General features: G+C 42.3%; 1 protein-coding gene across 1 annotated transcript; it reads right to left on the minus strand.

Annotated features, from left to right (window-relative positions):
• Window positions 1–10,766: 10,766 nt before the first annotated feature.
• Window positions 10,767–16,470, minus strand: LOC307076197 (ephrin-B2a-like; the record flags this gene model as incomplete). Its single annotated transcript, XM_079737094.1, has 5 exons — window positions 10,767–11,113; window positions 11,755–11,865; window positions 12,935–13,027; window positions 15,804–16,081; window positions 16,364–16,470. 5 exons carry the CDS (start codon window positions 16,468–16,470, stop codon window positions 10,767–10,769), a joined length of 936 nt encoding a protein of 311 aa, XP_079593220.1.
• Window positions 16,471–23,382: the final 6,912 nt, after the last annotated feature.

Below are 23,382 nucleotides of genomic sequence, written 5' to 3' on the forward strand. Positions count from 1 at the left end.
CAGCGTTTCTACAGCTCGACGCATTTTCACAATGAGTCTGTCTTTACGGAAATGTTCCTGAAACGCATCAAAGGAAAACGGAGGGGGAATGATAGTTTTCGCCCGTGAGGACGACGGGGCCTTAGACTTTTCAAAGTTATGAACTTTAAGCAATACATGTGATGGCTGTAATAAAATAATTTATTGTAAACACTTTAATACCACAAAAAAAGGGGGAACATTTGACATCTTCTCCATGCTCAATATTCTTCGATATTAAAACTAGACGAGGCAATCTGAGCTGCAGTTTAAGATTTTAATAAAACAGAAGTACAATTACATGATCAATTAGCAAAATCCAACATGAAACAGAGTAAACACTACTACTTAAAGATGGTGTATATATAGCCTGTGAAACTTAACGTTGAAGAGGCATCGAAAAGGCACTACTGAGGAGGGAGGAGACACGGTTATCTCCTAGCTCCTTCACTGAGGAGAGAGGGTAATCTCCTAGCTCTTTCCCTGAGGAGAGGACGTAATCTCCTAGCTCCTTCAGAGGAAAGGTGGTTATCTCCTAGCTCCTTCACAGGCCGGGACAAGTGCAATACCGTCGCTACGCAGCATTGCTGCTCGGCCCCACCTGTGACGGAGTGGACAGGTCATACCGCCCCCCTGACAACATCCATCCCTGACCGGTGACATCATCAACCCCTGACCGGTTACATAATGAGCCTCTGATCGAGTGACATCATGACCCCTGACCGGTGACATCATGAGTCTCTGACCGAGTGACATCATGAGCCTCTGACCGAGTGACATCATGACCCCTGATCGAGTGACATCATGACCCCTGATCGAGTGACATCATGACCCTTGACTGAGTGACATCATGAGTCACTGACCGTTTGACATCCTAAGTTATTTAGCTGGACACCTCCAACCTGCTCAGTTTTGCATGGATTTGCACACCAACGCAATCTCCAGCGGAATGCAAACCAGCAAAACTGAGCAGAGTAGCGAAGTTCTCCCGGCGGCAGGAGACCTGTGGATGGCAGTGAGAAGGACTTGAAGTGCTCACGCTGCAGTAGATACGGACAACACTACCTGCACTATAAGCACTTTAGCACCGCTCACACTCGTGACAACACCTTGGGTATTAAGAGGGGTCGCAAAACAAGCTCTGAGTCCAATGGGCTTGGAGACAGGCAGAGAACAAGCAGGCCACCATCAGTTTTGCATAGATTTGCACAACTCTTCTATTCTTGTAGTGCAACTATGCAGAACTAGCAGAGAACTGCGAGACATTTGAGCCCAATTAGGAGGGTTTGTGTTCCCGAATGAAGAGCGTGATCACAGCCCTTATGCCAGAAGGGGCACTTAGGGCAGTAGGTGCTAGTCTATTTCACTATCTGCACTAGATGCACCTTAGCACAAGGACAACAACAACAACAACAACAACAACAACATAACAGGAGCGTGGGAGCCCGGGCCCGGGTATTGCTAGAAGTGCCTCCACTGCAGTAGCGTTGCATAGTACTACCTGCACTGTAAGCACTTTGGCAATACCCAGGTAGTAGCAGTCTTCAGATGTCTCAGATGATGACCCTCCACCTCAGGTTTTGCTCATGGGTGTCCTGGAACACAACACAACATATCATTATACACGTAGAAAACACACTTTCAGCCCCAAACAAAACCTGGCAGTACACAACTACTGTAGAACCCACTACATGACAATACACAACCCATCAGTAAACAGATATTCAGCACCAAACACAAACTATCAGTTGACAACTAGAACATACTAATTTAGCACCAAACACAACCTATCAGTACACAACTAGAACACACATTTAGCACCAAACACAAAACACTCAATTAGCACAAGATCTCAGCATATTTTTGTGTATATATATAAAACTCTTGATTGCGAATAAAAAGTGCATTGATTATGCACTCATGTTGACCAAAAGACAAACGTAATGGTTGTTGTGATTTATTTGCGGACCACGAGGTGAGTGGAGGGAAAAACATGAATGGGCTGCGGAGCGCCGCGCCCGTATTGCGCATGCGCGTGGGACACACCACCTCACCCCTCCCCCATCGACGGGAACATGGCGCTTTAAGTGCGCCAACCTGAAGCTAAATTCACTTTTTACAACAAATAAAACCTTGTAATTCACTGTTAAGGTGGAGGCACATGGCGAAAACTGCCCCCCTCGGCTGTAAAACCTTGCACCTTAGTGCCAGGCAGGGTTAAAGTTTGTATATTGTAGCTGACAGGAGTCTAAACAACAGCAGCTAGCACGCTAGGCAGCTAGCAGGAGGCTAATATGTGAACAACACGACGCCTCTTATCTTTACAAACCCGAAAACGGCAACAAAAAAATATTTTTAGATAGATGACCGACCATGTAAACGCTTCTTAAAGTGTAATCGGAGACGACTTGGTTTATTCGTCGCAGAAGAGCAATGTGCAGCCGATTAGCTTTAGCTTATTCGCCACACGCATTTAATGTAAAATATTAAATCAGATGTCTACGCTGTCCTACTGAGCTGCATGTCGTTACACTAATAATGTGCAGGATCAAAGAAAGGGGTTTACGAGTGTTATTAAGAGTCATAAGTGATGTTTATATCAGCTAGGTAGCTAGGCTAGCAGGCCTGACGTCCCATGTGCTGCTTTGTTCTGTAACAGCACTACACTCCCTATAGCCCTATTTTTTATTATCGCATCAATATCACACTACAACTGCTGAACAGGTTTTATTATCACACCTGAGCGATATATTACAATGTTTATAATGAGAATGTGTCTAGGAGTGAGGCTGAAACCACGCGTCTCCACAGACACACATACACTCACTCATGTTTAGATCATTTATGTACACACACATTATATATTTCTTATTTGCATTCCGCGTTTTAGCAAGCCCCAGTGTGACACTTTCAGACACTACAGATTAAAACATTGTAAATGGTAAAACTAGGAAACACAAAAATGAACGTGCTATTTATATAAACATTTGATATGTTGAAGCGTTTAAGCGAAACCCAAATGGGGCACAGGGGTTCATAAGTTAAATATTGCATGAATAAAAACGTTCGGATAACACAGAGATGAGAAAGAAACATGAGAATAATAAGAGACTTCTGACGGTAAACATGCGCTCCGCACTCACCACAGATCTCCACCATCATGCGATCCGACCACCAATACACTCAAATACTACACGAATACAACCCCAAACTTTACCTACAGGCAAATCTATGACCCGAAACATCATGTAGAGTCCGATCCTGTCGAGAATCACATTAAAAACCATTGAAGGATGAGGAAAGTGGCGCCAAGGCGTCCTGTTGGGAACCATGTGGTGAATCAAGGGCGGCGCCCTGTGAGCGTAAACATCTAGCCACGCCCCCAGCGCCATCATTAGCATATCTTAACATAAACCACCGTAAACATCTAGCCACGCCCCAGTGCATCATTACCATATATCAACATAAACCACCATAACTATCCTGCCACGCCCCAGCACTTTTATTTGCACATCTCAACATAAGCGTCCATAAACATCTAGCCACGCCCCCCGAGCCAATATTAGCAAATATTCATACATATCACTGTAAATATTTAGCCACGCCTCCAGTACTTGGATGTCCACCAAAAATGTAAACACCTTACCACGCCCCCAGCGCCTACCCTAATATATTTTAACGTAAAAACACCGTACCCCGTAGCCCCGAATTGTAAAAAAAAAACCCAAACAATAACATATATATTGGTCTTGACGGGAGTAATGGCTGACGTTGCAGATAGTGGCTCGGTAGCTCCTGGCTTTAAGCACCGGCCTCGAGAAAAACCTATAATTTATAAGACCATTGACGGCCAAGTTATCGTCAGGATGAACTCCTTAATTTCATTAATGTTAAAATTAAAACAATGACCCAGGACGAGCTAGCCTCAAACACATTCAACTCCGATGGATTCAGTCCTCCAAAAAGGTGCTGTTTGAACTTTGTCCTGATACCAAACAACGGTGCGTGGGCTTTAAAGGCATCCAGAAGGACGCTAACAATAACAAAAGCTGTTTTAAAGTGCTGAACGAGTGTGGAGACAAAATCCCCCGGTTCGTCTCCCACTACCTGGACGAGCTGCCACCGGTGACATTTAATAACCTGGATGTCTCAAGTCTGCTGACAAGATGGAACAGCTGCACAGTGAGATCTCCACGCTAAGGCATGCAGTTAAACTTCAGGCAGATGTCGGCGAGAACCTGTGTTCTGTGACTGCGACCATAGGCTCCAGAGTTGATGCCGTTGAACGCCGGCTGGAACCGAGCAATGGAGGAGGACCGGCTATCTCGGCTGGGGAAAATAGCAAGGAGCTGGCTAGGAAGCTGGCTAGTGGGAGCGTCCCTGGCTCTCCTGCGGATCCCATCTGTGTCCGCGCTCCGGTATCACTTCGCACGAAGTTGACCCTGGGCGACGTGAGCGTCTGTGCTGAGGCAGGGGCAGGGAGTGGGACTACGCGTGTACGCCCGACCCCTGGAGGGATTGCAGATAATTCGCCGAAATTGAGCCGTGTGGTGAAAAAGGGCCGGGCTCGGAGGAATCATGTCGAGGGTCAGATTGCCTTGCGTGCTGGAAAACCTGAACGGGTATTTAAGCCTATTGTCGGCACTGGTGCGCAAGGGAATATAAGAGTGATTCGAACGTGTTTTTGCCGCCAAATTTTCACCGGACCTTGATGTAGAGGCTGTCTGAATACTTGAGTGGTCAACTTGGCCGCAGCGTCAACTATCAACGCATTGTCACTGCGGGCAACAGATACAGCTCGTTTAAAGTGTCTGCAGAGTGCAATGAAGTTGAGGAAATGTGCAACCCAGAACTCTGGCCAGAACGCTGTTGTGAGGCGATATTATGAACCACGCAAGGCGGACGGGTTGGGGGCTAGCACAACTAGGCCTCTGATTCACCAAGTGCAAGAGTACCGATTGGGGTTGCCGGCCACACTGTCCAAGTAAACTCTATGCGGGTTGGATCATTTAACTGGCGTGGGCTACGCCTGGGCAACAACGCAGGAGACAAAGACAGACGTACTGTAGTTGACAACCTGCTGGAAAGTTGTGACATTTTATGTCTGCAAGAAACGTTTTTATCTAAACAGGAAAATTGAACTCTTTTAGTAACAATTTCCATGGGGCTGGTGAGTCCGCTACTGACCTATCAATGGGAATAGAGTGGCGAAGTCACGCCCTTTCCGGTAGAGCCCATGGGACCTATGAGATCGAAAAATATGAATGGATTTCAATGGAGAGAAAATAATTATCTTCTGGTCCCAGTCTTTATATTCCCCGGATTACACATATGTTGTTTGTGGATTTAAATGATATTTTTTCATGTCATGAGTTTGACCGTTTATTGTGCAATTTTACAGTTAAAGGCTATAGCAAAAACTCAATGAGAAAGATGTCTCGTATGTGCCGTCAAGCTCCCTGCGCCTGGCGTTGACAAGACCGACAATCTCCCCATCCGCATTACTGAAACTCTCCACATGCCCCAACTTATAATGGTTTTCACCTCTTTCGATGCTTTTATCCTTCCCTTGGAAAAAACCTAACATTATCAAACTTCTTCACGAAAATGTTTAGAAATTCCACTGGTGCTCAGATAAAGTTAAGATGGTTTGCGTATACTGATTAAAAAACCCAGGTGGAGCAGTGCAAGTGAACTATTTTGTTGGGACGGAGTCAACACATTCCATGCACTATTGAGAAACCTAATGCACAAATGTATTTGCAGATGGTTCATGTAACCTCATCATTATGGTGCTGTCAAACCCTGGTCTTAGTACTGTGTGATACCAGTCATCCATGTGGAAACACTGGTATCATTGCCTTTTTTAAATGTCCTGTTGTTGTTTGTGTATGTGCTGTTGTTTGCAATGGTATGTGTATGCATTGGACCATGAGTCTGGATATAAAAGTTGATTGATTGATTGATTGATTGATTGATTGATTGATTGATTGACGCGCCTCACAACTGTTTGTTCTGCCTACTACAGCTACACAGTATGCTGTAGTATGCCCTTCACAGTATGCTGCGAAGGGCCCCACGAAACCCCCCCCCCCCACACACACACACACACACACACAGGGGCCAGCAGTTGGCTCAGACAAAATGACTGATCCTTGGTGAATGGGAAATGGTTTATCTTTTCAAGATCATATCAAATAGAATACATTTACATAAGTACGTCATGTAACCCAACAGTAAGGCAAGGCAATACAAATATGCATAATTATGTATCAAAATGTATGCATGTAAAAAAATTCCATATAGAGAATGTAAATAAGACTCACAATATACCATGATGTAAGACAAAAGAGCGCTCTTTCACATTGAAATTAATCGAATTTACAATAAACTTACATAAAGACTATACATTTAAAAGGAATTAAGACTAAATTGAGATGTCATATGGTTTGGTTGATAAAAGTATAAAAAAAATCTTGATTTTATATATTGCCTTAATGTTGTGAAGTTTTACACTAAATATTACACTAATGGAGTGTCTGTTCTGTTAGATCGAACAATAACAATATATATTATATTAAATAATACTATACTATAAATAATAAAATAAGGTAGATCCCAGCCGTTATTTATAATTGTTCATGTTTGCAAATAAATGTTTCGATAAATAAATCAAAGATTTTGAAATTATAAAAACTATTTTGATTGTGTTGTCATTATATCTGCTCTCCATATCAACACGTTTATCAATCAAGTTTTTAAATGGACATTTGGGGTAACGAAGGAACCATACAAAAATATAGAAAAAAGGAAAGTGAAGATAGCTTACGTTGGTTAATGAAGGCCATGTTAAGTGGTGCTGCCAGAAGATGGCAGTACTGTAGCACTCTGAAAGGGAATTAATTGTAAAAAAGTATTTTGTACTTCACCAACTACTGCGATATAAGACTCATGTTTACCGTTCTATTGCAATTTCAGTTTTCTACTATTTATCAATCTATACGTGTTTTATTTTTTCTCTCTGGAGGTGATGTATAGAGTGTGTAGAGGGGGAGCGTATAGAGGAAATATAGTAGTAGAAGTACTTCAAGGACCTGACCTGCACACCACTCTGAAGAGTCACTTCACATCACTCTCACAGATTCGTAGCTAACAAATACTTTGTGTTCAGGCCAGTTATCTAACTTCGCTTTGCTAAATATAAATGCTAAATCTTATATCTATATCAAAATCCTAAATACATACAACAGATGAGCATATTCTCATAATTAGTTCTGACTCCTAATCAGTCATATCATCACATTGCATTGCCTAGGAAATACGCGCACGGACAGCAGTTCCCGCTATTTTACATCTCTCCGCAGGCCCGATCTACAGAGACATCTAATTAATATATGTATGAAATTAGCATATCAGTTGTATGTATTTCGATTTAGGATTTAGATAAACAATTTTTCATTTCGATTTTGGGCTTATACTTAGCTAGGCTATACGATTCAGATTCAGTTATAACATGTTGATTTATATTTATGATGTCGATTTCGATTTCAATTTAGGATTTATATTTAGTAATTCGATTTAGCATTTAGATTTAGGAGTTAGATTAATTTACAAAGATTTTGATTTATATATTCAATTTAGCTTTAGATGTAGCATTTAGATTTAGATATAAAATGTAGATTTCAATTTAGGATGTAGATTTCGATTTATCATATAAATCTAATGGGAAAAAGTCACATGAAAATTGAAGTGGATTTTGGAGGGGTGTTTATTAGCTAAATCAGGGTAAAATTAAGCAAAGCTCAAGCTAAATCTGGAACAAGTGAGGCAAGTTATTCACTTGCAAAAGTTTACCGAGGCACTCCATAGTCACCAATGTGTCAACAAATGTGCAGAGCTAAACTCATCAGTGTACATTATGTGCATATGCATACATATGATGTGTTTATGGTTGACTATGACACTAACAATTGTCCATGTGATATTTAAATGCGAAATGTTTTTAAGAAAACTGAATTGCAGTATATAATAATAGTAGATAATAATAGTACAGTATATACCAGTTCAACAAGTTAAGTTATTTGTTTGATCATAATGGTATATGGTTGATCAACCATATACCAATAATAACTTTGTGGAGGTGAAGCTCCTTGAACACATTCAATTATGTGTCGAAAGCAAAATTACTGAAGGCAGACCAAGTTAGGAAAAGTTAAAAATAATGAAGTTGATTAGTAGGCAGTGTTAGTAACATGGTGGGGAAGGTGATAATAATAAAACATAACTTTATTTATAAAGCAACTTTGAAAAACAGTGTTTACAATAAAACTGTCCCCTGCAGATACAAAAACAGAAGTAGATATAAAACCACATCAAGTGGCAGCAAGGAACAGTTGGGATTTGCATCAAATTCATTCAAATTGTAAATTAGCTTGTATACAATATAATCAAAATCAAACCAAATAAACAAAACAAACAAAACAAAAAACCTAAAGCTATAAGGAAATTAAAATGATGGTGATGGATGAAGAGGTGAACAGGGAGGAGGCGCAGGAGAAGGGGGAGGAGGCGAAGGAGGCAAAGGAGGAGGGGGAGGAGGGGGAGGTGAAGGGGAGGAGGGGGAGGGGAGGAGGGGGAGGTGAAAGGGGAGGAGGAGAGGAGAGGTGAGGGGAAGGGGAGGAGGAGAGGTGAGGGGAAGGGGAGGAGGTGAAGGAGGGGGAGGTGAAGGGGGAGGGGGAGGAGGTGAAAGGGGAGGAGGAGAGGTGAGGGGAAGGGGAGGAGGAGAGGTGAGGGGAAGGGGAGGAGGTGAAGGAGGGGGAGGTGAAGGGGGAGGGGGAGGAGGTGAAAGGGGAGGAGGAGAGGTGAGGGGAAGGGGAGGAGGAGAGGTGAGGGGAAGGGGAGGAGGTGAAGGAGGGGGAGGTGAAGGGGGAGGGGGAGGAGGTGAAAGGGGAGGAGGAGAGGTGAGGGGAAGGGGAGGAGGTGAAGGAGGAGGGGGAGGATGGAAGGTAAAGGGGGAGGGAGATGAAAGTTGAGGGGGAGGAGGGGGAGAGGTGAATGAGAAGGAGGGGGTGAAGGAGGAGGGGGAGTTGAAGGACTAGGGCTAGGAGGGGGAGAGGAGACGGACAAGGAGGGGGAGTGATGGGGGAGAGATGAAGGAGAAGGTGGGGGGGAGGTGAAGGGGGAGGAAGGAGATTAATGTTGAAGGGAAGGAGGGGCGAGTGATTGGGGGCGAAAGGGGAGTTGGGAGAGGGGGAGGGAATGTGGGGTGGAAGGGTGGAGTGAAGGGGGGGAGGCAGGGGCAGACAGGTAGAAAATGTGAGCATGACATGGCTGGGGGAGCATGTAACGTATTCCTGACAGTCCCTATGCTTGGGGGACCCCCGCTACTGTTTTACCGTGCATAGAAATATGACAACATATCATCACACATATTTAGAGTCTGTACGTCTACATTTAGATTACTTCGGATAGTGCTGAACACAATGATCATAATGTTCTTTTGTTATTATTAAATATACATATGAGTCAAGCTGCAAGATAAGCAGCTGGTTGTTTGTTTATTCTTGGTTATATGTGTTTCCCATTAGGTGAACATGTTTTCTCGCTATGACTCTGATGGGTTTGTTATTCGTGGGTTTGTCGTGTTTTCAGATGGTTCAGAACTAAAGTTTTTCATCTCCCCTGCGACGAGACACCCTGTAAACATCGACTCAACGTTAGGTTTCAACCTTGAAGCTGAGCAGCGTTGTAAACCGTTTACGGGACGTAACGTTTACAGTAAACGTTACGTCCCGCCAAAAAGACATTTATAACGGAGGTTTCCCAGAGGAGCTTGATGAACACACCATATCATTGTTATAGCTTCAGCCTCCGACTCTCTCCTCTCTACATTAAAGGCTTAGTTATGGTTCCATGTCGACGCAACGCAATGACCACGCAGACGCTTCGCAGTCCTGAACCTGTTTGGGTTCTGCGTCAAGTTTTAGTGAACAGACCAATCACAGCCCTTGCTGCCGCGTCGTCTCGACGCAAGGTTACAATTTTTGGGAGACGCACGTTAGGCCCTTGCGGTGGACGCAAGGAGAGTCCACAAGGATGTAATGGCTTCATAAATCCCCTTGCGCTGCGTCAACGTGGAACCATAACCAAGCATTAAGTGTTTATACTGCCGTTTTATACTGTCGACTTACGGTCGACAGTATAAAACGGCTATTTAGTATGTTAGATTCTTCTGTAGGTAAAGGGGAAATATATGGATGGCTTATTTTATTTTATATTTTATTCTATAAGGAATGTGTCATCGTAGATATATACATATCAATTCTTTGTTTAAGAAACATTACAGGTCCAATCAAACATCGCTGACCTCAAATGGTGAAAGGCAGAATCACAAGACACAGGAATTCAGCTTGCACCATTTCTTCCAATCAGAAAGAAGAACAGCTGTAAGATTATGATTAGATGTTTAGGGGTTGACACTCTCATCATCGTCATCGCTCTCTGTTACAGGTGAAGATATTTGAAGATAGTTGAAGTTGAAGATAGTTGTTTTCTTCAGGGACCCATCCTTAGTAGTGGTCACATGGTTGTAGTGCAAAGGACGATAGGATGTGTTGTTGTCTCCGTGGGCGTAGAGATGAGAAGCAAACACCTTTTGGTGGACGCTTGTTTGATGTCCGCTAGGAGGGTGGGACGACATCAAGCAAACAGGAAATGACATAGCACAAACAGGAAATGACAGGCCGCGATCAGACCTTGTAGTAGATGTGGTTGGGGCTTTGGGGAGGGACTTCTTGCACGATGTAGACGGGGGCGCCGTAGTCTCCGCTGACGCGCTGGTAGTGACGGCAGAGGGCTCCCTCGGACCCCCTGAGAGGAAACACCAGCTGGGCCTGGGGGTCCAGGTCCTCACTGCCGGTGCTGTCCCGCTTGCCCAAGCGTTGGAGGGGGAGGGCCGAGGGCAGAGGGGGGTTCAGCCTGTCCTCAGAGCGCCGGGGACGTCTCCTCCTCCAGATACAGACCACCAGGACACCCGCGGAGAAGACGACGACCAAGCCCCCTGATACCACCCCCAGCAACAGACCCCGGTCCAGCCCTACATCAACCCAGAGTATAATATATTATAACTAATATAGTATATATATACAAACAAACACATATATATATATACTATAATATTAGATGAAAAACCGACAGATGCTACTAAGAAAAACCCCTGGCCAGAGCTCTCGGACACAAGCACGCTCCAAAAAGGCTTCTGATCTTTTCCGAGTTGAAGTTTAGTTTTGCCGCATTAATAGGAGAGAATGAAAGAATGAGTTTCAATCTCTTCACATCAGATGCACTTGTGTCGCATCAGATTCACCTCTGTCGCCAGCCTATGAACACGGTTTTAAATTAAAAGCATAATTTCAAGGGTTTAATTTTATATCACAACCATTGAATAAAAATGTAATAGAGAGACTAGCTCTGTCATTCAGTTGGTTGCAATCTGCAACCTCAACGCTAGAAGCCAGTTAATCCTACACAATGCACCATTCAAGGAATAATACTCTCAAAGTATATTTGGATACATTTTGGGTTAAAACATTTGTGTCCCATGTTTAACATGATGTTAAAGCTGTACTTTGACATCAAACGCATTTCATTCACATTGAGGTCGATAATTAAGTTGGTCATTTAAATTGATCAACTTGAAACGGCTTTATAACTTTATTCAACCAGGTCTCTACGTACCCTCTTCTTCCTTTTCAGCCGTTTCTGTGGTTTCCTTGGTCTTGGCGTTCTGTTCTTTAGGGGGGAACCTGGTGGGGGATTCCTGAGGGGCGGAAGGAGGATCCGAAGGACCTGGAAAACCAGAACATTAGTCAAACCTAGACTCACTGACTGACTTCCTATCCTAAGATACATGTCATTAGGATAAGGTAGTGGTTGAACAGTACAGATACATGTCATTAAGGGGCAGGGAGGGGTTAGACAGTACAGAGACAGGTCATTAATGAGCAGGTAGGGGTTAGACCGTAGGGAGACAGGTCATTAATGAGCAGGTAGGGGTTAGACAGTACAGAGACAGGTCATTAATGAGCAGGTAGTGGTTAGACAGTACAGAGACAGGTCATTAGGATAAAGAAGGGGGTTGGACAGTACAGATACATGTCATTAAGGGGCAGGGAGGGGTTAGACAGCACAGAGACGGAGCAGGTAGGAGATAGGCAGTACATAGACAGGTAATTAAGGCTCAGGTAGGGGTTAGACAGTATGGAGACAGGTCATTAAGGAGCAGGTAGGGGTTAGACAGAACAGAGTCAGGTCATCAAGGAGCAGGTAAGGGTTGGACACTAGAGACAGGTCATCAAGGAGCAGGTAGGGATTAGGGTATCTTGCTAAAAGGTGGTTTAATTAACATACCGTACATAGGTTATGTTTCTGGAATATTTTTTAGGTAGTGGCCATCCCCAAAATGCACCAGAATACAGGAAATCATATCTACCAAATTCAAAAATTGTAGCTTCTCTCAGCTTACGTTTAGTTGAAGTGCGCAGTCATGTGGCCCTCTTTATCATGAAAGATGCCCATCCCTGACCTAGACTATCCTGCCTCCGACTGAGACTATCCTGTGTAATATGTATAATATGATAAATGTATCCATTATGCCTGGTATACATTTATCCTATTATACATAATATAACATATTGTACATAATACAGATAAATATTTGCTCTGACTGGAAGCTAAACACTGCAGTAACGTCCAAACAGATTTATATTAAACTGATGTTCCGCATCTGCCAAATCGATTCAAATATGGATCAGAGATAATCCATTTTTTAGGAGATTGGAAACATTTGAGCCATGAGAGGAGAGCAGAGCCATATTATTATAGACACAGACACAGACACACACACACTGGGTCTTACTCTGTCCCACTCGGAGCACCATGCTCATGGATCGGGAGCGACAGACACCCCCAACAGAATTCCCCATCCCCTGCAGAGAACCCGTCGACGTTGCTGCAGTGATAAACAACACACAACAATGAAAAACAATATTTAAAACACAGCTCCGACCAGTTTGACCGTAGAGATAAGAGCAAAACTATTAACTTACTGCTCAATTACCAACGGCTAAACTACTACTACCTAACTAACTGCTAGACTACCACAACTAACTAACTGCTAACGCTGACTGCTAAACTACAAATTCTAAGTGCTAGACAACTACTAACAAATTGCTAAACTAGTACTAACTACTAAACTACTAATATAACACTAAAAGCAAACCTACTAAAACTGTCTAAATGCTAAACCACTAATACTAACTTACTGCTAAAATATTGTAGCAGATGTCACTGCCACACGCCATCTAGGTAGCTATGAGGGCTTCTCTAAATCCAGAACACAGGGTGATGATGTTTAACTTCATTGCACAGTTGAGGGTAAATGATGCCCAGATGTTACATGCTATCTTGTCTGAGATCTCACTGAGTATGTGTGGTGATGGATGGTTTAACCTGTGTACACTGATTACTCAATGTGCAACAGGGGTGAACCCAGCCTCAGAGTCTAATCAGTCTGACTCGGTCCAGGTGAGGCTGCCATCATCCACACACAATCCACAACACCAAATTGAGGCTGAGGAGAATCTCTAACCGAGGAATATAAATAGACTATCTAATAGTCACTTGGTGCTGTTTAAGGGAAGACGGCAGTATTTTTTCTGCGGAAATGTGCCTTTAGTCAGTCAGCCAGCCAGGTCTGTCGAGGTTCAAACGAGGGGAATATAATTCCAACACATCAGACAACCACACACTTACAGACCTTTCATGAACCAATTAACACAATGGGTGATGAATACATAGCAGCACTAAACTCTTTCTGCTGAAGCTTGTTATATCATGTCTGCTTGTTTGCAATGTCGTTCTGTAAGTATATTTGTCTGCTTGTTTGTCTATATATGTATGTTTGCAATGCCGTTCTATACGTATATTTAACTGCATGTGTTTGTGTATACATGTATGTTTGCAATGTTGCTCTATGTGTAGATTTGTTTGCATGTGTTGTCTATATCTAGGCTTGTAACATTGTATATATGTATATTTATCATTACTGCTTTTAATGTTTCAGTGTGTAATTAATTTATATATAAACAGCATGTGCTATTCTGCTTAGCTTTGACCAGGGAATACTAATGAAAAATATCCTTCTAGTATTTTAATACCATTTGTATTTATACATTTTATTCTCATTTATCAAATAAACTAAATAACTTAGTGTAAATAAACCAAGTGATATGAAAATCACATACAGCCAAATAAACTGCAAACACACACACACAAACACACACACACACACACACACACACACACATACACATGCCTGCACACACACAGCCTTATTAGGAGCATTTAGGTCAGATAACAATGTGAGCGTCTGAGAGCTGAGACGTCAGATGTGCTGTCAGGTCTCGGTATATCCTGGAGCAGAACATCTCCCTCGTCCATTTACTCCCTCTCCCCCTTGCCTCCTCACTCCCTCCCCCCCACGGAGAGAGAGAGGCACTGTTGGTGCATCAGAGCAGCCATGAGAGACAAGCCTGCCACTCTCTTTTAGTCTCACTGCACAACGCACGCCGCAGCGCACGGCGATACGCTAAGCCACTCTGACTCTCTGGCCGATCACGGAACGGCAGGAGGTAAAAGCTCTCATGTTAGATACACTTTAAACACGAGTTCACCACACTACTATTGACTAGATGCATGCTACCCATTAGTTCACCTCCTAGTTCACTACTCTGCCCTTTTTTACTGTTACTTACTGTTACTAATATACTGTGTATATTATCTACTCTACTCTTCTATAATTATTGTAGTATCTACTTTAATATACTATAATTACTGTAATATCAACTCTACTCTACTATAACTACTGTAGAATCGACTTGACTAAGTATGGTAGTCTATGTCTCTACTCCACCCTACTCTTCTATACTCTACTACTGTATTGTCGCTAACTTACAGCGCACTTACAGGTGATGTAGTATACAGGTGTAGTAGTTACGTGCAAACATTTATTACATAGATGCTAGGTAATTAGTTCTAGGTTGTGCCAGTTTAAGAAAGTATACATATATCTGGGTTATCCCAAACAATGTTATAATGGCTCTGCGTCACCATGCTCCATTCCAGCGGCACTTTATAATATTTAAAACCGGGCTAGCAGGATAAGAGATGGCAGATTTGATTTTAGGTCTTGTTCTGTGTTTAATATGATGGGTGGTAATGAAGGTTTTGAGCAGTGCTGGAGGTTACACATTGGCTGTATGCAGCACTGGTATGAGTGCTCTGATTGGAAAACATGACCCACATAAGTTCCAGTTAGGAGAAACGGCTAAAAAGGGTGTTTGTACGCTGTGCAAAGTTTCAGGGAACTTGCACCTCAGCAGAAGTGGTATTTAAGATAAGAGCATGCAAAAACAAACACACACACACACACACGACAAAGAAGAAGAATACGCTACTGGAGTATACTACCAGCCTGCTATTAGTTGTAGGTATTTTAGGGAAAAAGATAATAAATAATAAAATAAACACATCTTACAATTTATTGTAAGATGTGGGTTCAGGTTAAAGTAAAGTAGGTGGTACAGGTGATGTCGCTAACTTACAGCCGATATACGACGGATGATGTAGGCCTAGTTAAGTTACAGGTGATGTAATGGATTTGGCTAATTTAGAGCGGATGCAGTACAGGTGATGTGGCTAACTTAGAGGTGATGTGGCTAACTTACAGGTGATGTAGTAGTCTCGTCCCTTCAAGAACTCCAGGCCCCAGAGGTTGGGGCTGTACTCCTGGAACTTGAAGGTGAACTTGACATCCTGCTGTGGTTTGTCACAGGCCAGGAGGGGCGTGTCACTCTGATCCACTGTGCAGCTCTGGAGTTGAGCGCGGGTCACCAGGTAAACCCGGTAGAACTCCTCCCCCCCAGCCCCACCCGCCCGCGGACACACAATGTTCATCTTGTCCCCGATCTGAGGATACAGGACCAGGCCACGACCCGGCGCGAACCTGTGTGTGTGTGTGTGTGTGTGTGTGTGTGTGTGTGTGTGTGTGTGTGTGTGTGTGTGTGTGTGTGTGTGTGTGTGTGTGAGAGAGAGAGAGAGAGAGAGAGAGAGAGAGAGAGAACACATTAAAGTAAATAACTGCCGGTCCAAATAACTGCCGTGTGCGTATATTTACCTCAACCTTTAAACATCAAACATGTCATGTGTCTAAACAACAGAAGAAGCAGAAGTCTACAGAAGGTTTGTTCAGCTGACCAGAGCGCGAGAAATTATAAACTAAACTTACTTGGTGTTTGAGCTGTTCCAGTAGATGGACTCCAGAACCGCCGAACTAATCGGGCAGAACAAGTTGAACAAGATCAAAATTGTGTGAGAGCAAGTGACGGACTCCATCCCATAATAACCCCGGGGAGCGGGGATCAGAAACCAGTGCACACCAAATACTCCGGCGTCCGCATGTTTTCTGACTTCTTGTTTACAATGCGCATATTGCACGTTGATAAATCAAACGCCTTCCATCCCGAGGGAGTCCACAGCGTAATTTGGAAGGATTGATTGGTGTGACGCTACGCTCCAAAAGTGTGCGTAAACAACTGTGAGGCGAGACCAGCGCACCATGGGACCGCCCAACTCGGCTCAGGAATTATGGCGGCGATGTTGACTATTTAATTATGCTAAAATAAATGTGCTATTTTCTTGGTTTATTTAGGCCCATCACTTGAGCATGTGTGATTTACATAATTGGCTTAATAGGCCTTAAAGCCTTGAACAGATTTGTTAAAATACAGTTTTGGTAAAGAAACTTCATCCAGCATGTTTACGTTAAAGTTCTTTAGTTATTTTCATACTTTCATTTATATATATAAAACAGAAAATATGTAGGCATCTTTACAATTTGTAGGCCTACATTCTCAACACTGAAAGAATGAAGCATCCGTGTGCACTTAAGCGTAAGCGAATAAACCTTTAAATTAGGGTAACCAGACGTCCCTGGCTGGAGCTGTCCCGGGAATGTAGGCTACCCGTTTTTTTAAAGGATATAAAAAATATATTAAATACATTTTTAAATGGAAAAAGGTTCTAGTTTTCTCATGAATATTAATTTTGAGAAGGTGCATGTATCTGATAAGCTGTGACAGATCGCCAAGCAGGGGTATATCTATCGACTTTACCGTAAGCAGGCATGGCTGATTATTAACAATAGATTATCAATACAATATAGAACAATTCCCTGTTCGAGCAGCTTTGTTTTTTTATTTGGTTGGTTTCCAAAAGCTTAACACACACAACATTAACCCATGTAGCTTACTGCCAAAATATGTATTTTATTTGATAAGACCACCTTTTCCATTTCAGAAACAATAATAAATAAAATAGAATAACATAGAATAACAATAGTTTGTGTTTTATCTATCAACCAAATATTGTTACTCTGCCAAACAGAAATCTGGTCACCTTAATTTGGGAGAAAACAAAATATAATAATGAAGGAAATAATAATATAGGCCTCCAAAAATATACTAAGGTACACATTTAAGTACCAGTGATGAAGCAGGTGTAGACCAATAAAATGTGAGTATTAAATATCTATAAATAGGTATTACAAAGAACAAACAGGCATAGGCTTACAACAAAAAATAAGAGTTACATGTTTAATATTATATTTGTAATACTTGTATAAAGTAAGATGTTATTGCTTTAAGAAGTTATTTTGAACAGTCGGTATCTGTAGTTGTTTCTCAGAGTGAGGATAATGCTAGCATGCTAGGCGTCTTGGAGAGAACAACCCCTATCACGATTAGCATTAACCCCAACCTGAGAGCCCCGTGGATTCATTATAAGAGGTTATTATGGTGAAATTACAAGAAAGCACATAGCAGAGTCTAGCAGCCGGCTAGTAGCAGCTACCAGCTTCAGGGCTACTGCCATTGGCTAGTTAGCTTAGCAAAGCTAGCAAAAGAGGTCGGAGATGCCGTACGCAGACAGGGCTGTAGGGGGCGACAAGAACACATGTCAGTAAGGACAGAATATTTGAAAATCAGATTACTATATCTTTGGAAATTGATAATATAGCAATATCGTTATCTATATCTTTATATAGTTATATATATAATTCAGATATATCTATAGATCTATATCCAGGTAGATACTCTGTTATTTGCCATATTAATGAATTACTACAGCCGTAAATGGCATACGACCAAACTCAAAATCACTTAACTAATGAATAAATAGTTTGAGAAATGTTAATGAGTTCACTCAAAAGAAGAAGAAAAAAAAGACATATCACACTTCACTGACACAGACACATCACATCCCCACAGTATTGTAAGAAGGACTCCTAATTCAGACTCAGTTAAGAACACATTTAGTTCCAGTTGTGGTTGAAACTATTTAAAAATCCACTATGTTTACGATACGCTAACATGATATATTTACGTTAACGTGTGCTAGTAAACAGTCTCTGGTTTATAAGAGCATGTGTTTCTACTGACCTGTTTCCTGAGGGCATCTCTTCCATCACAATGTGTCTGCATCCAAGGCTGTAGTCTCTCTCTCTCTCTCTCTCTCTCTCTCTCTCTCTCTCTCTCTCTCTCTCTCTCTCTCTCTCACACACACTCTCCAGTCCTCTCAGTTGTCTCTCTCTCGCCATTGGTGTTTAAGTGAAGTGTGTTTAGATCCAGCCAACATAATTTATATGCTTTTTGTGAGTCATTCTAGAAATCCCCGCACAGGAACTGAATGAGTCACCTCAACACCTCAACCTTTCTTGTGTAGATGTGTAGCTTTAAACCAACCTCAGATCCTTTTCTACTCTCAATTTCTGCTAATCTAAAATCTAAAAACCAAAGCTATGTTGTACTCTATCATCCATCTATAATCTAATACTTTCTACTTACTTTCTTTCTATCTATAATAAAATCTTTCTAAAAAATATACTATAATCTTTCTATAGTATAAACCATAGTCTTTCTATAATATATATAATTTATCTATGATCTATTATATAATCAAATCTACCATCCGTCTATAACCAAATCTCTCATCTGTCTGTAAACTTACTCTCTGGGGGTTATTAATTATCAGTGAATTATGGTACCAGACAGCATGGAGCTGCCTTATTCAGAGGCTGTTGACTTACTTCAATCATAAACAATTCAAAAACAAAGCTGTTTGTTCTTCATTTCTCAGCACCTCTTCTAGATATTATGATTCACGTTCTTCTTCTCTCTCACCAGAATCCCCAGCTGCTGGAACGCCCAACCTATTCTCTCAAGCCTTGGGGTTTTTGTCTTCTACTAAATTATGTCATCTTGTTTCTCGTTGTCTTCCAGATGACCCAGAAGCTAAGCGACGAGAAATGCCAGCTTGTGGCTTATAGCTGGTAACCTACCAGATGAGTCTTCATCAGCAGCCACCCCTTCCCCACTCCCCCCTTTCACAGAGCTGCGGTCTGATGTCTGGATTTCCTAGAAAACGAGACAAGCCTAATTACACTGCAAACACTCTTGTCTCATTATGGTTATTCAAGCACACTTGATTTTATTGAATTGTATATATGTGAGGATTATGCAGGATAGATGAGCAACGTTTACTTCAGTCCACTGGGTAGGCTGGTAGACTGATCTATCCAGCACAGATCTAGGTGGACACGCCCACTAGTGATGTCATATGGGGCCGATTTTCGAAACGGCTTGTAAGGCTAATCACACTCACACCTGGTGGTATAACATGTCCCCTTTAATCAAATTCAATTCCACAATTGAGTTATGCCTTAAAATGTTCCAGACAATATAACCTATTATTCTATATGTGAGTGAAATCTGGGGCCCCTTGATGAAAGAAATAAAATGGGATTCAAACCCAGTGGAAAAAAATGCATCTGGAATTCTGTCCAAATATTTTGAAAGTCCACAGAAACTGGCCAAACCTTTGATGCAGAGCTGAATTGGGCGAATTCCCTCAAATCATAAAAATGGTATTTATTTATTTCAGTTTATTTAAATAATCGGGCAACAAAATGAACTTAGGTCATACAAACAAAGGCGCTGGATTGAGCCACCTTCATTTGGTCATGCCTGGAGGGAGTGGGTGCGGGAGGGAATGATGGCGTCTGGGTGACAACGCGGTTCTTGAGTTGTGTAAAATAACTGGATGCAGAAGTCCTGATGCTTCAAAAGTATTAATTATTGAGTCTTTGTTTCTATATAAGAGAGCATCTAGTAAGCCCATACATCTCTGACATTCGAATCTTGATACTGTGGCCCAATCCCATTTCCACCTCTTACCCCTTCCCCTTACCCCTCCCCCTTGTTTTTGTAGGGGTAGGGCTGTCCCAATTCTCATTTGGGTTAAGGGCTAGGGCCAAGATGTAGGGCTACGTAGCCCTTGAAATGAAGCTTCCAAAGGACCACACTTTAAATGGAGGGCTTTGAGGAAAAGCCGGCCAGCAAATTTGGCAGCTGTCATGAATCTTTTGTTTTTGTTTTTCTGAGCCCTTCTACTTTATTTTTTCTTTTGTGAAACACATTGGTTCCTAGAAATGCGCTATACAAGACTGATACAATTATTATTATTATTATTTCTAGTTATTATCAGAATAACTAGTAATAATCAGAAACACGCCTACTCTTGGCCGCCGTTGGCATAGCAGTCCGCGAGCTTCAAGCGATGATGACGCAACGTAATGGAGGGGTGTCTCATTTCTTAGGGGAACATTTTACCCCTCTGTATGGAGGGGCAATGGGAAGGGGGAAGGGGAAGGGGTGGAAATGGGATTGGGCCTAAGTACTGCCTTGAGAGAGAGAGAGAAAAAGAGAGAGGGAGTAGGGTGGATTGAGAGAAGAGAGAGGGGGATGAGCAAGAGGAGAGAGGGAGTGAGAGGAGAGAGGGGGAGAGAGGAGCGAGGCCAGGAGAAGGAGGGGAGAGAGGGGGAGAGTGAAAGAGAGGGAGTTGGCATGAGAGGAGCGATGGGGAAAGAGAAGAGAGAGGGGGGGGAGAGAAAGAGACGGAGGGGACGAGCGAGAAGATACTATCGGTATGATTTTCCAAGAAGTCATGGGGAGGCCCCCGATAGCCCTCTTCCACCCCCCTCTCTCTTTTCTCCTGCTCTCACCCCTCCCTCTCCCTCTGCTGTCGCCCCTCTTTCTATCTCCCCTCTTTCCTCTAGCTCCATCCTCCCCTTCTCTCACCCCTCCCTCTCCCTCTGCTGTCGCCCCTCTTTCTATCTCCCCTCTTTCCTCTAGCTCCATCCTCCCCTTCTCTCACCCCTCCCTCTCCCTCTGCTGTCGCCCCTCTTTCTATCTCCCCTCTTTCCTCTAGCTCCATCCTCCCCTTCTCTCTCCTCTCACTCGACTCGTTCTCTCTCCTCTCCCTTCACCCCCTCGCTCTATCCCATCAGAGGTTAAATCAAATGTAGTCAATGTAAAAACTATTAGATGTTCTCCAAAGGTCAACCGCAGTTGACAAAGACTGTTGCCATGGAAACGCATTGATTCTGTTTTAGGGGTCAATCATGTATAGTGTGTGTGTGTATGTGTGTTTGTCTGTAAATGTGTAAATGTGTGTGGTTTCCTTACTTGACTGTGGTAGTATTAGTATCAGCAATAAATACATTTAATCATACGTGTGTGTGTGTAAATATTGCCAGTTTATTTTTTACACGTTTCCTTTCAGTCGAAACTTTAACCTTTGGAATGTCTCAAAACGACTTGAACCAATGAAACAGGTTTCGGGGAATTCAGAGAGCTTCATAGTCAGATTGTAACGGCTTTCTGTCGGCCTGTTTCCTGCGTGCCACCACTCAGATACCATCTGGGGCTTCAGTGGGGAAATCCTGGCTGCTAAACTCACCAGTAATATCATTCACTTTTCTTTTGAAAAGTGAATGATACTGAATATACGTATCTATGAAAACAAGCGTGGATCACGTGTTGTTGAGTTGTTGCGGTAAATTATAATAACGTTGCCCTATTTCTTACCATTGTGTGGTAGAGGCCCACACGTTGTATTTCCTGCTTCAAACCGACCTGTTCTATTCATAAACCCTACAGCTTCCGGGAATCAAACTACCTCACTAGGTAAATTAGGTTTAGGTTACGATAAATTAGGAATAAGGGGTAGTTTGTTTTAGGTCTATCTTAAGGCTTATAGAAAGCTGTAGTTCAAGAGTGAGTGTGCAGTAAGAGGGGGATCCCTACTTCATTCAAACCAAAAGTGGAACTTCTTTGCACGTTTACTAACAGGAGGGGGGGTGACTCATACCGCTGTAATGATATGCAATACATCATGGGTAATAAATTATTTTGATTTTCCATCAGACCATTATCTTCTCTTGAGTGATATTTTATGTGTAGTTATAACACACTCTGTCTGACAAACTACCTTTGTCAAACAGAAAATGCATGTATTACATAGGCTACACTTCGCAGAATTTAGATACTTATATTAAATATTTATAAATAATACCACGTGTTTGACCAAAAAACGTGGATTTGATTATCGATTACAAATTAGTTTGTTATAAAACTTTCCGTTATGCATTAAAATTAAAAAAATTCTGGCAAAACCCAAATGTAATAACATGTCATTTAATAAGTGACGTTATTTAGAATTGATTAAACTATAAAAAAATGCATTATTATTGAAGGATTCCAGCTATGACTAAATGACTCAAATGTCAATTAAAATCGTTAATATATTAAGACAATTCAATTAAAACAATATATTTTTTTATCCACTATGGCTTAATTAATGATATAGTTGCTATTTACCAAATTGATGGACACTAAGTGCAGTATTATCCAGAATTATCATCCTCAATTAACTATAATATATTCTCATTACATTGTTTATAAACAGTTAAAGGTCCCATGGCATGAAAATCTGACTTTATGAGGTTTTGTAACATAAATAAGTTCCCCTAGCCTGGAATCGAAGCTCCTCCCCTTACTCTGCCTTGCCCGCAACGAGAATTTGGCCCACCAATGAAACACGACCGTGCGAGCGCCACGTGTGTGTGTGATTACACACACTGTAACGCAAGTGTTTGCTGTTGGTGTTATGGCGCATAACATGTCGGTTCTTTGACGTCTCTTGTATTTCCACAAGCCTGTAGTTGGGGTTATCTCAGCCATGGTTGAGAAGGAATTTGGGGAAAGGAACTTTGGCTTTGACTCCCTGAAGTACCTGAACTGCGAAATACTGCTTGCCGTTGGTTGCCGCGAGGCACAACCGCCGCAAAGCACCACCGCCCGGCAGCGGGCAGCGCGTGGTTCAGTCTACTTCAGATTGCTGTGGAAGTGG

This window comes from Pollachius pollachius (assembly GCF_949987615.1).
Source record: "Pollachius pollachius genome assembly, chromosome: 5".
In the NCBI taxonomy this organism is placed as follows: domain Eukaryota; kingdom Metazoa; phylum Chordata; class Actinopteri; order Gadiformes; family Gadidae; genus Pollachius; species Pollachius pollachius.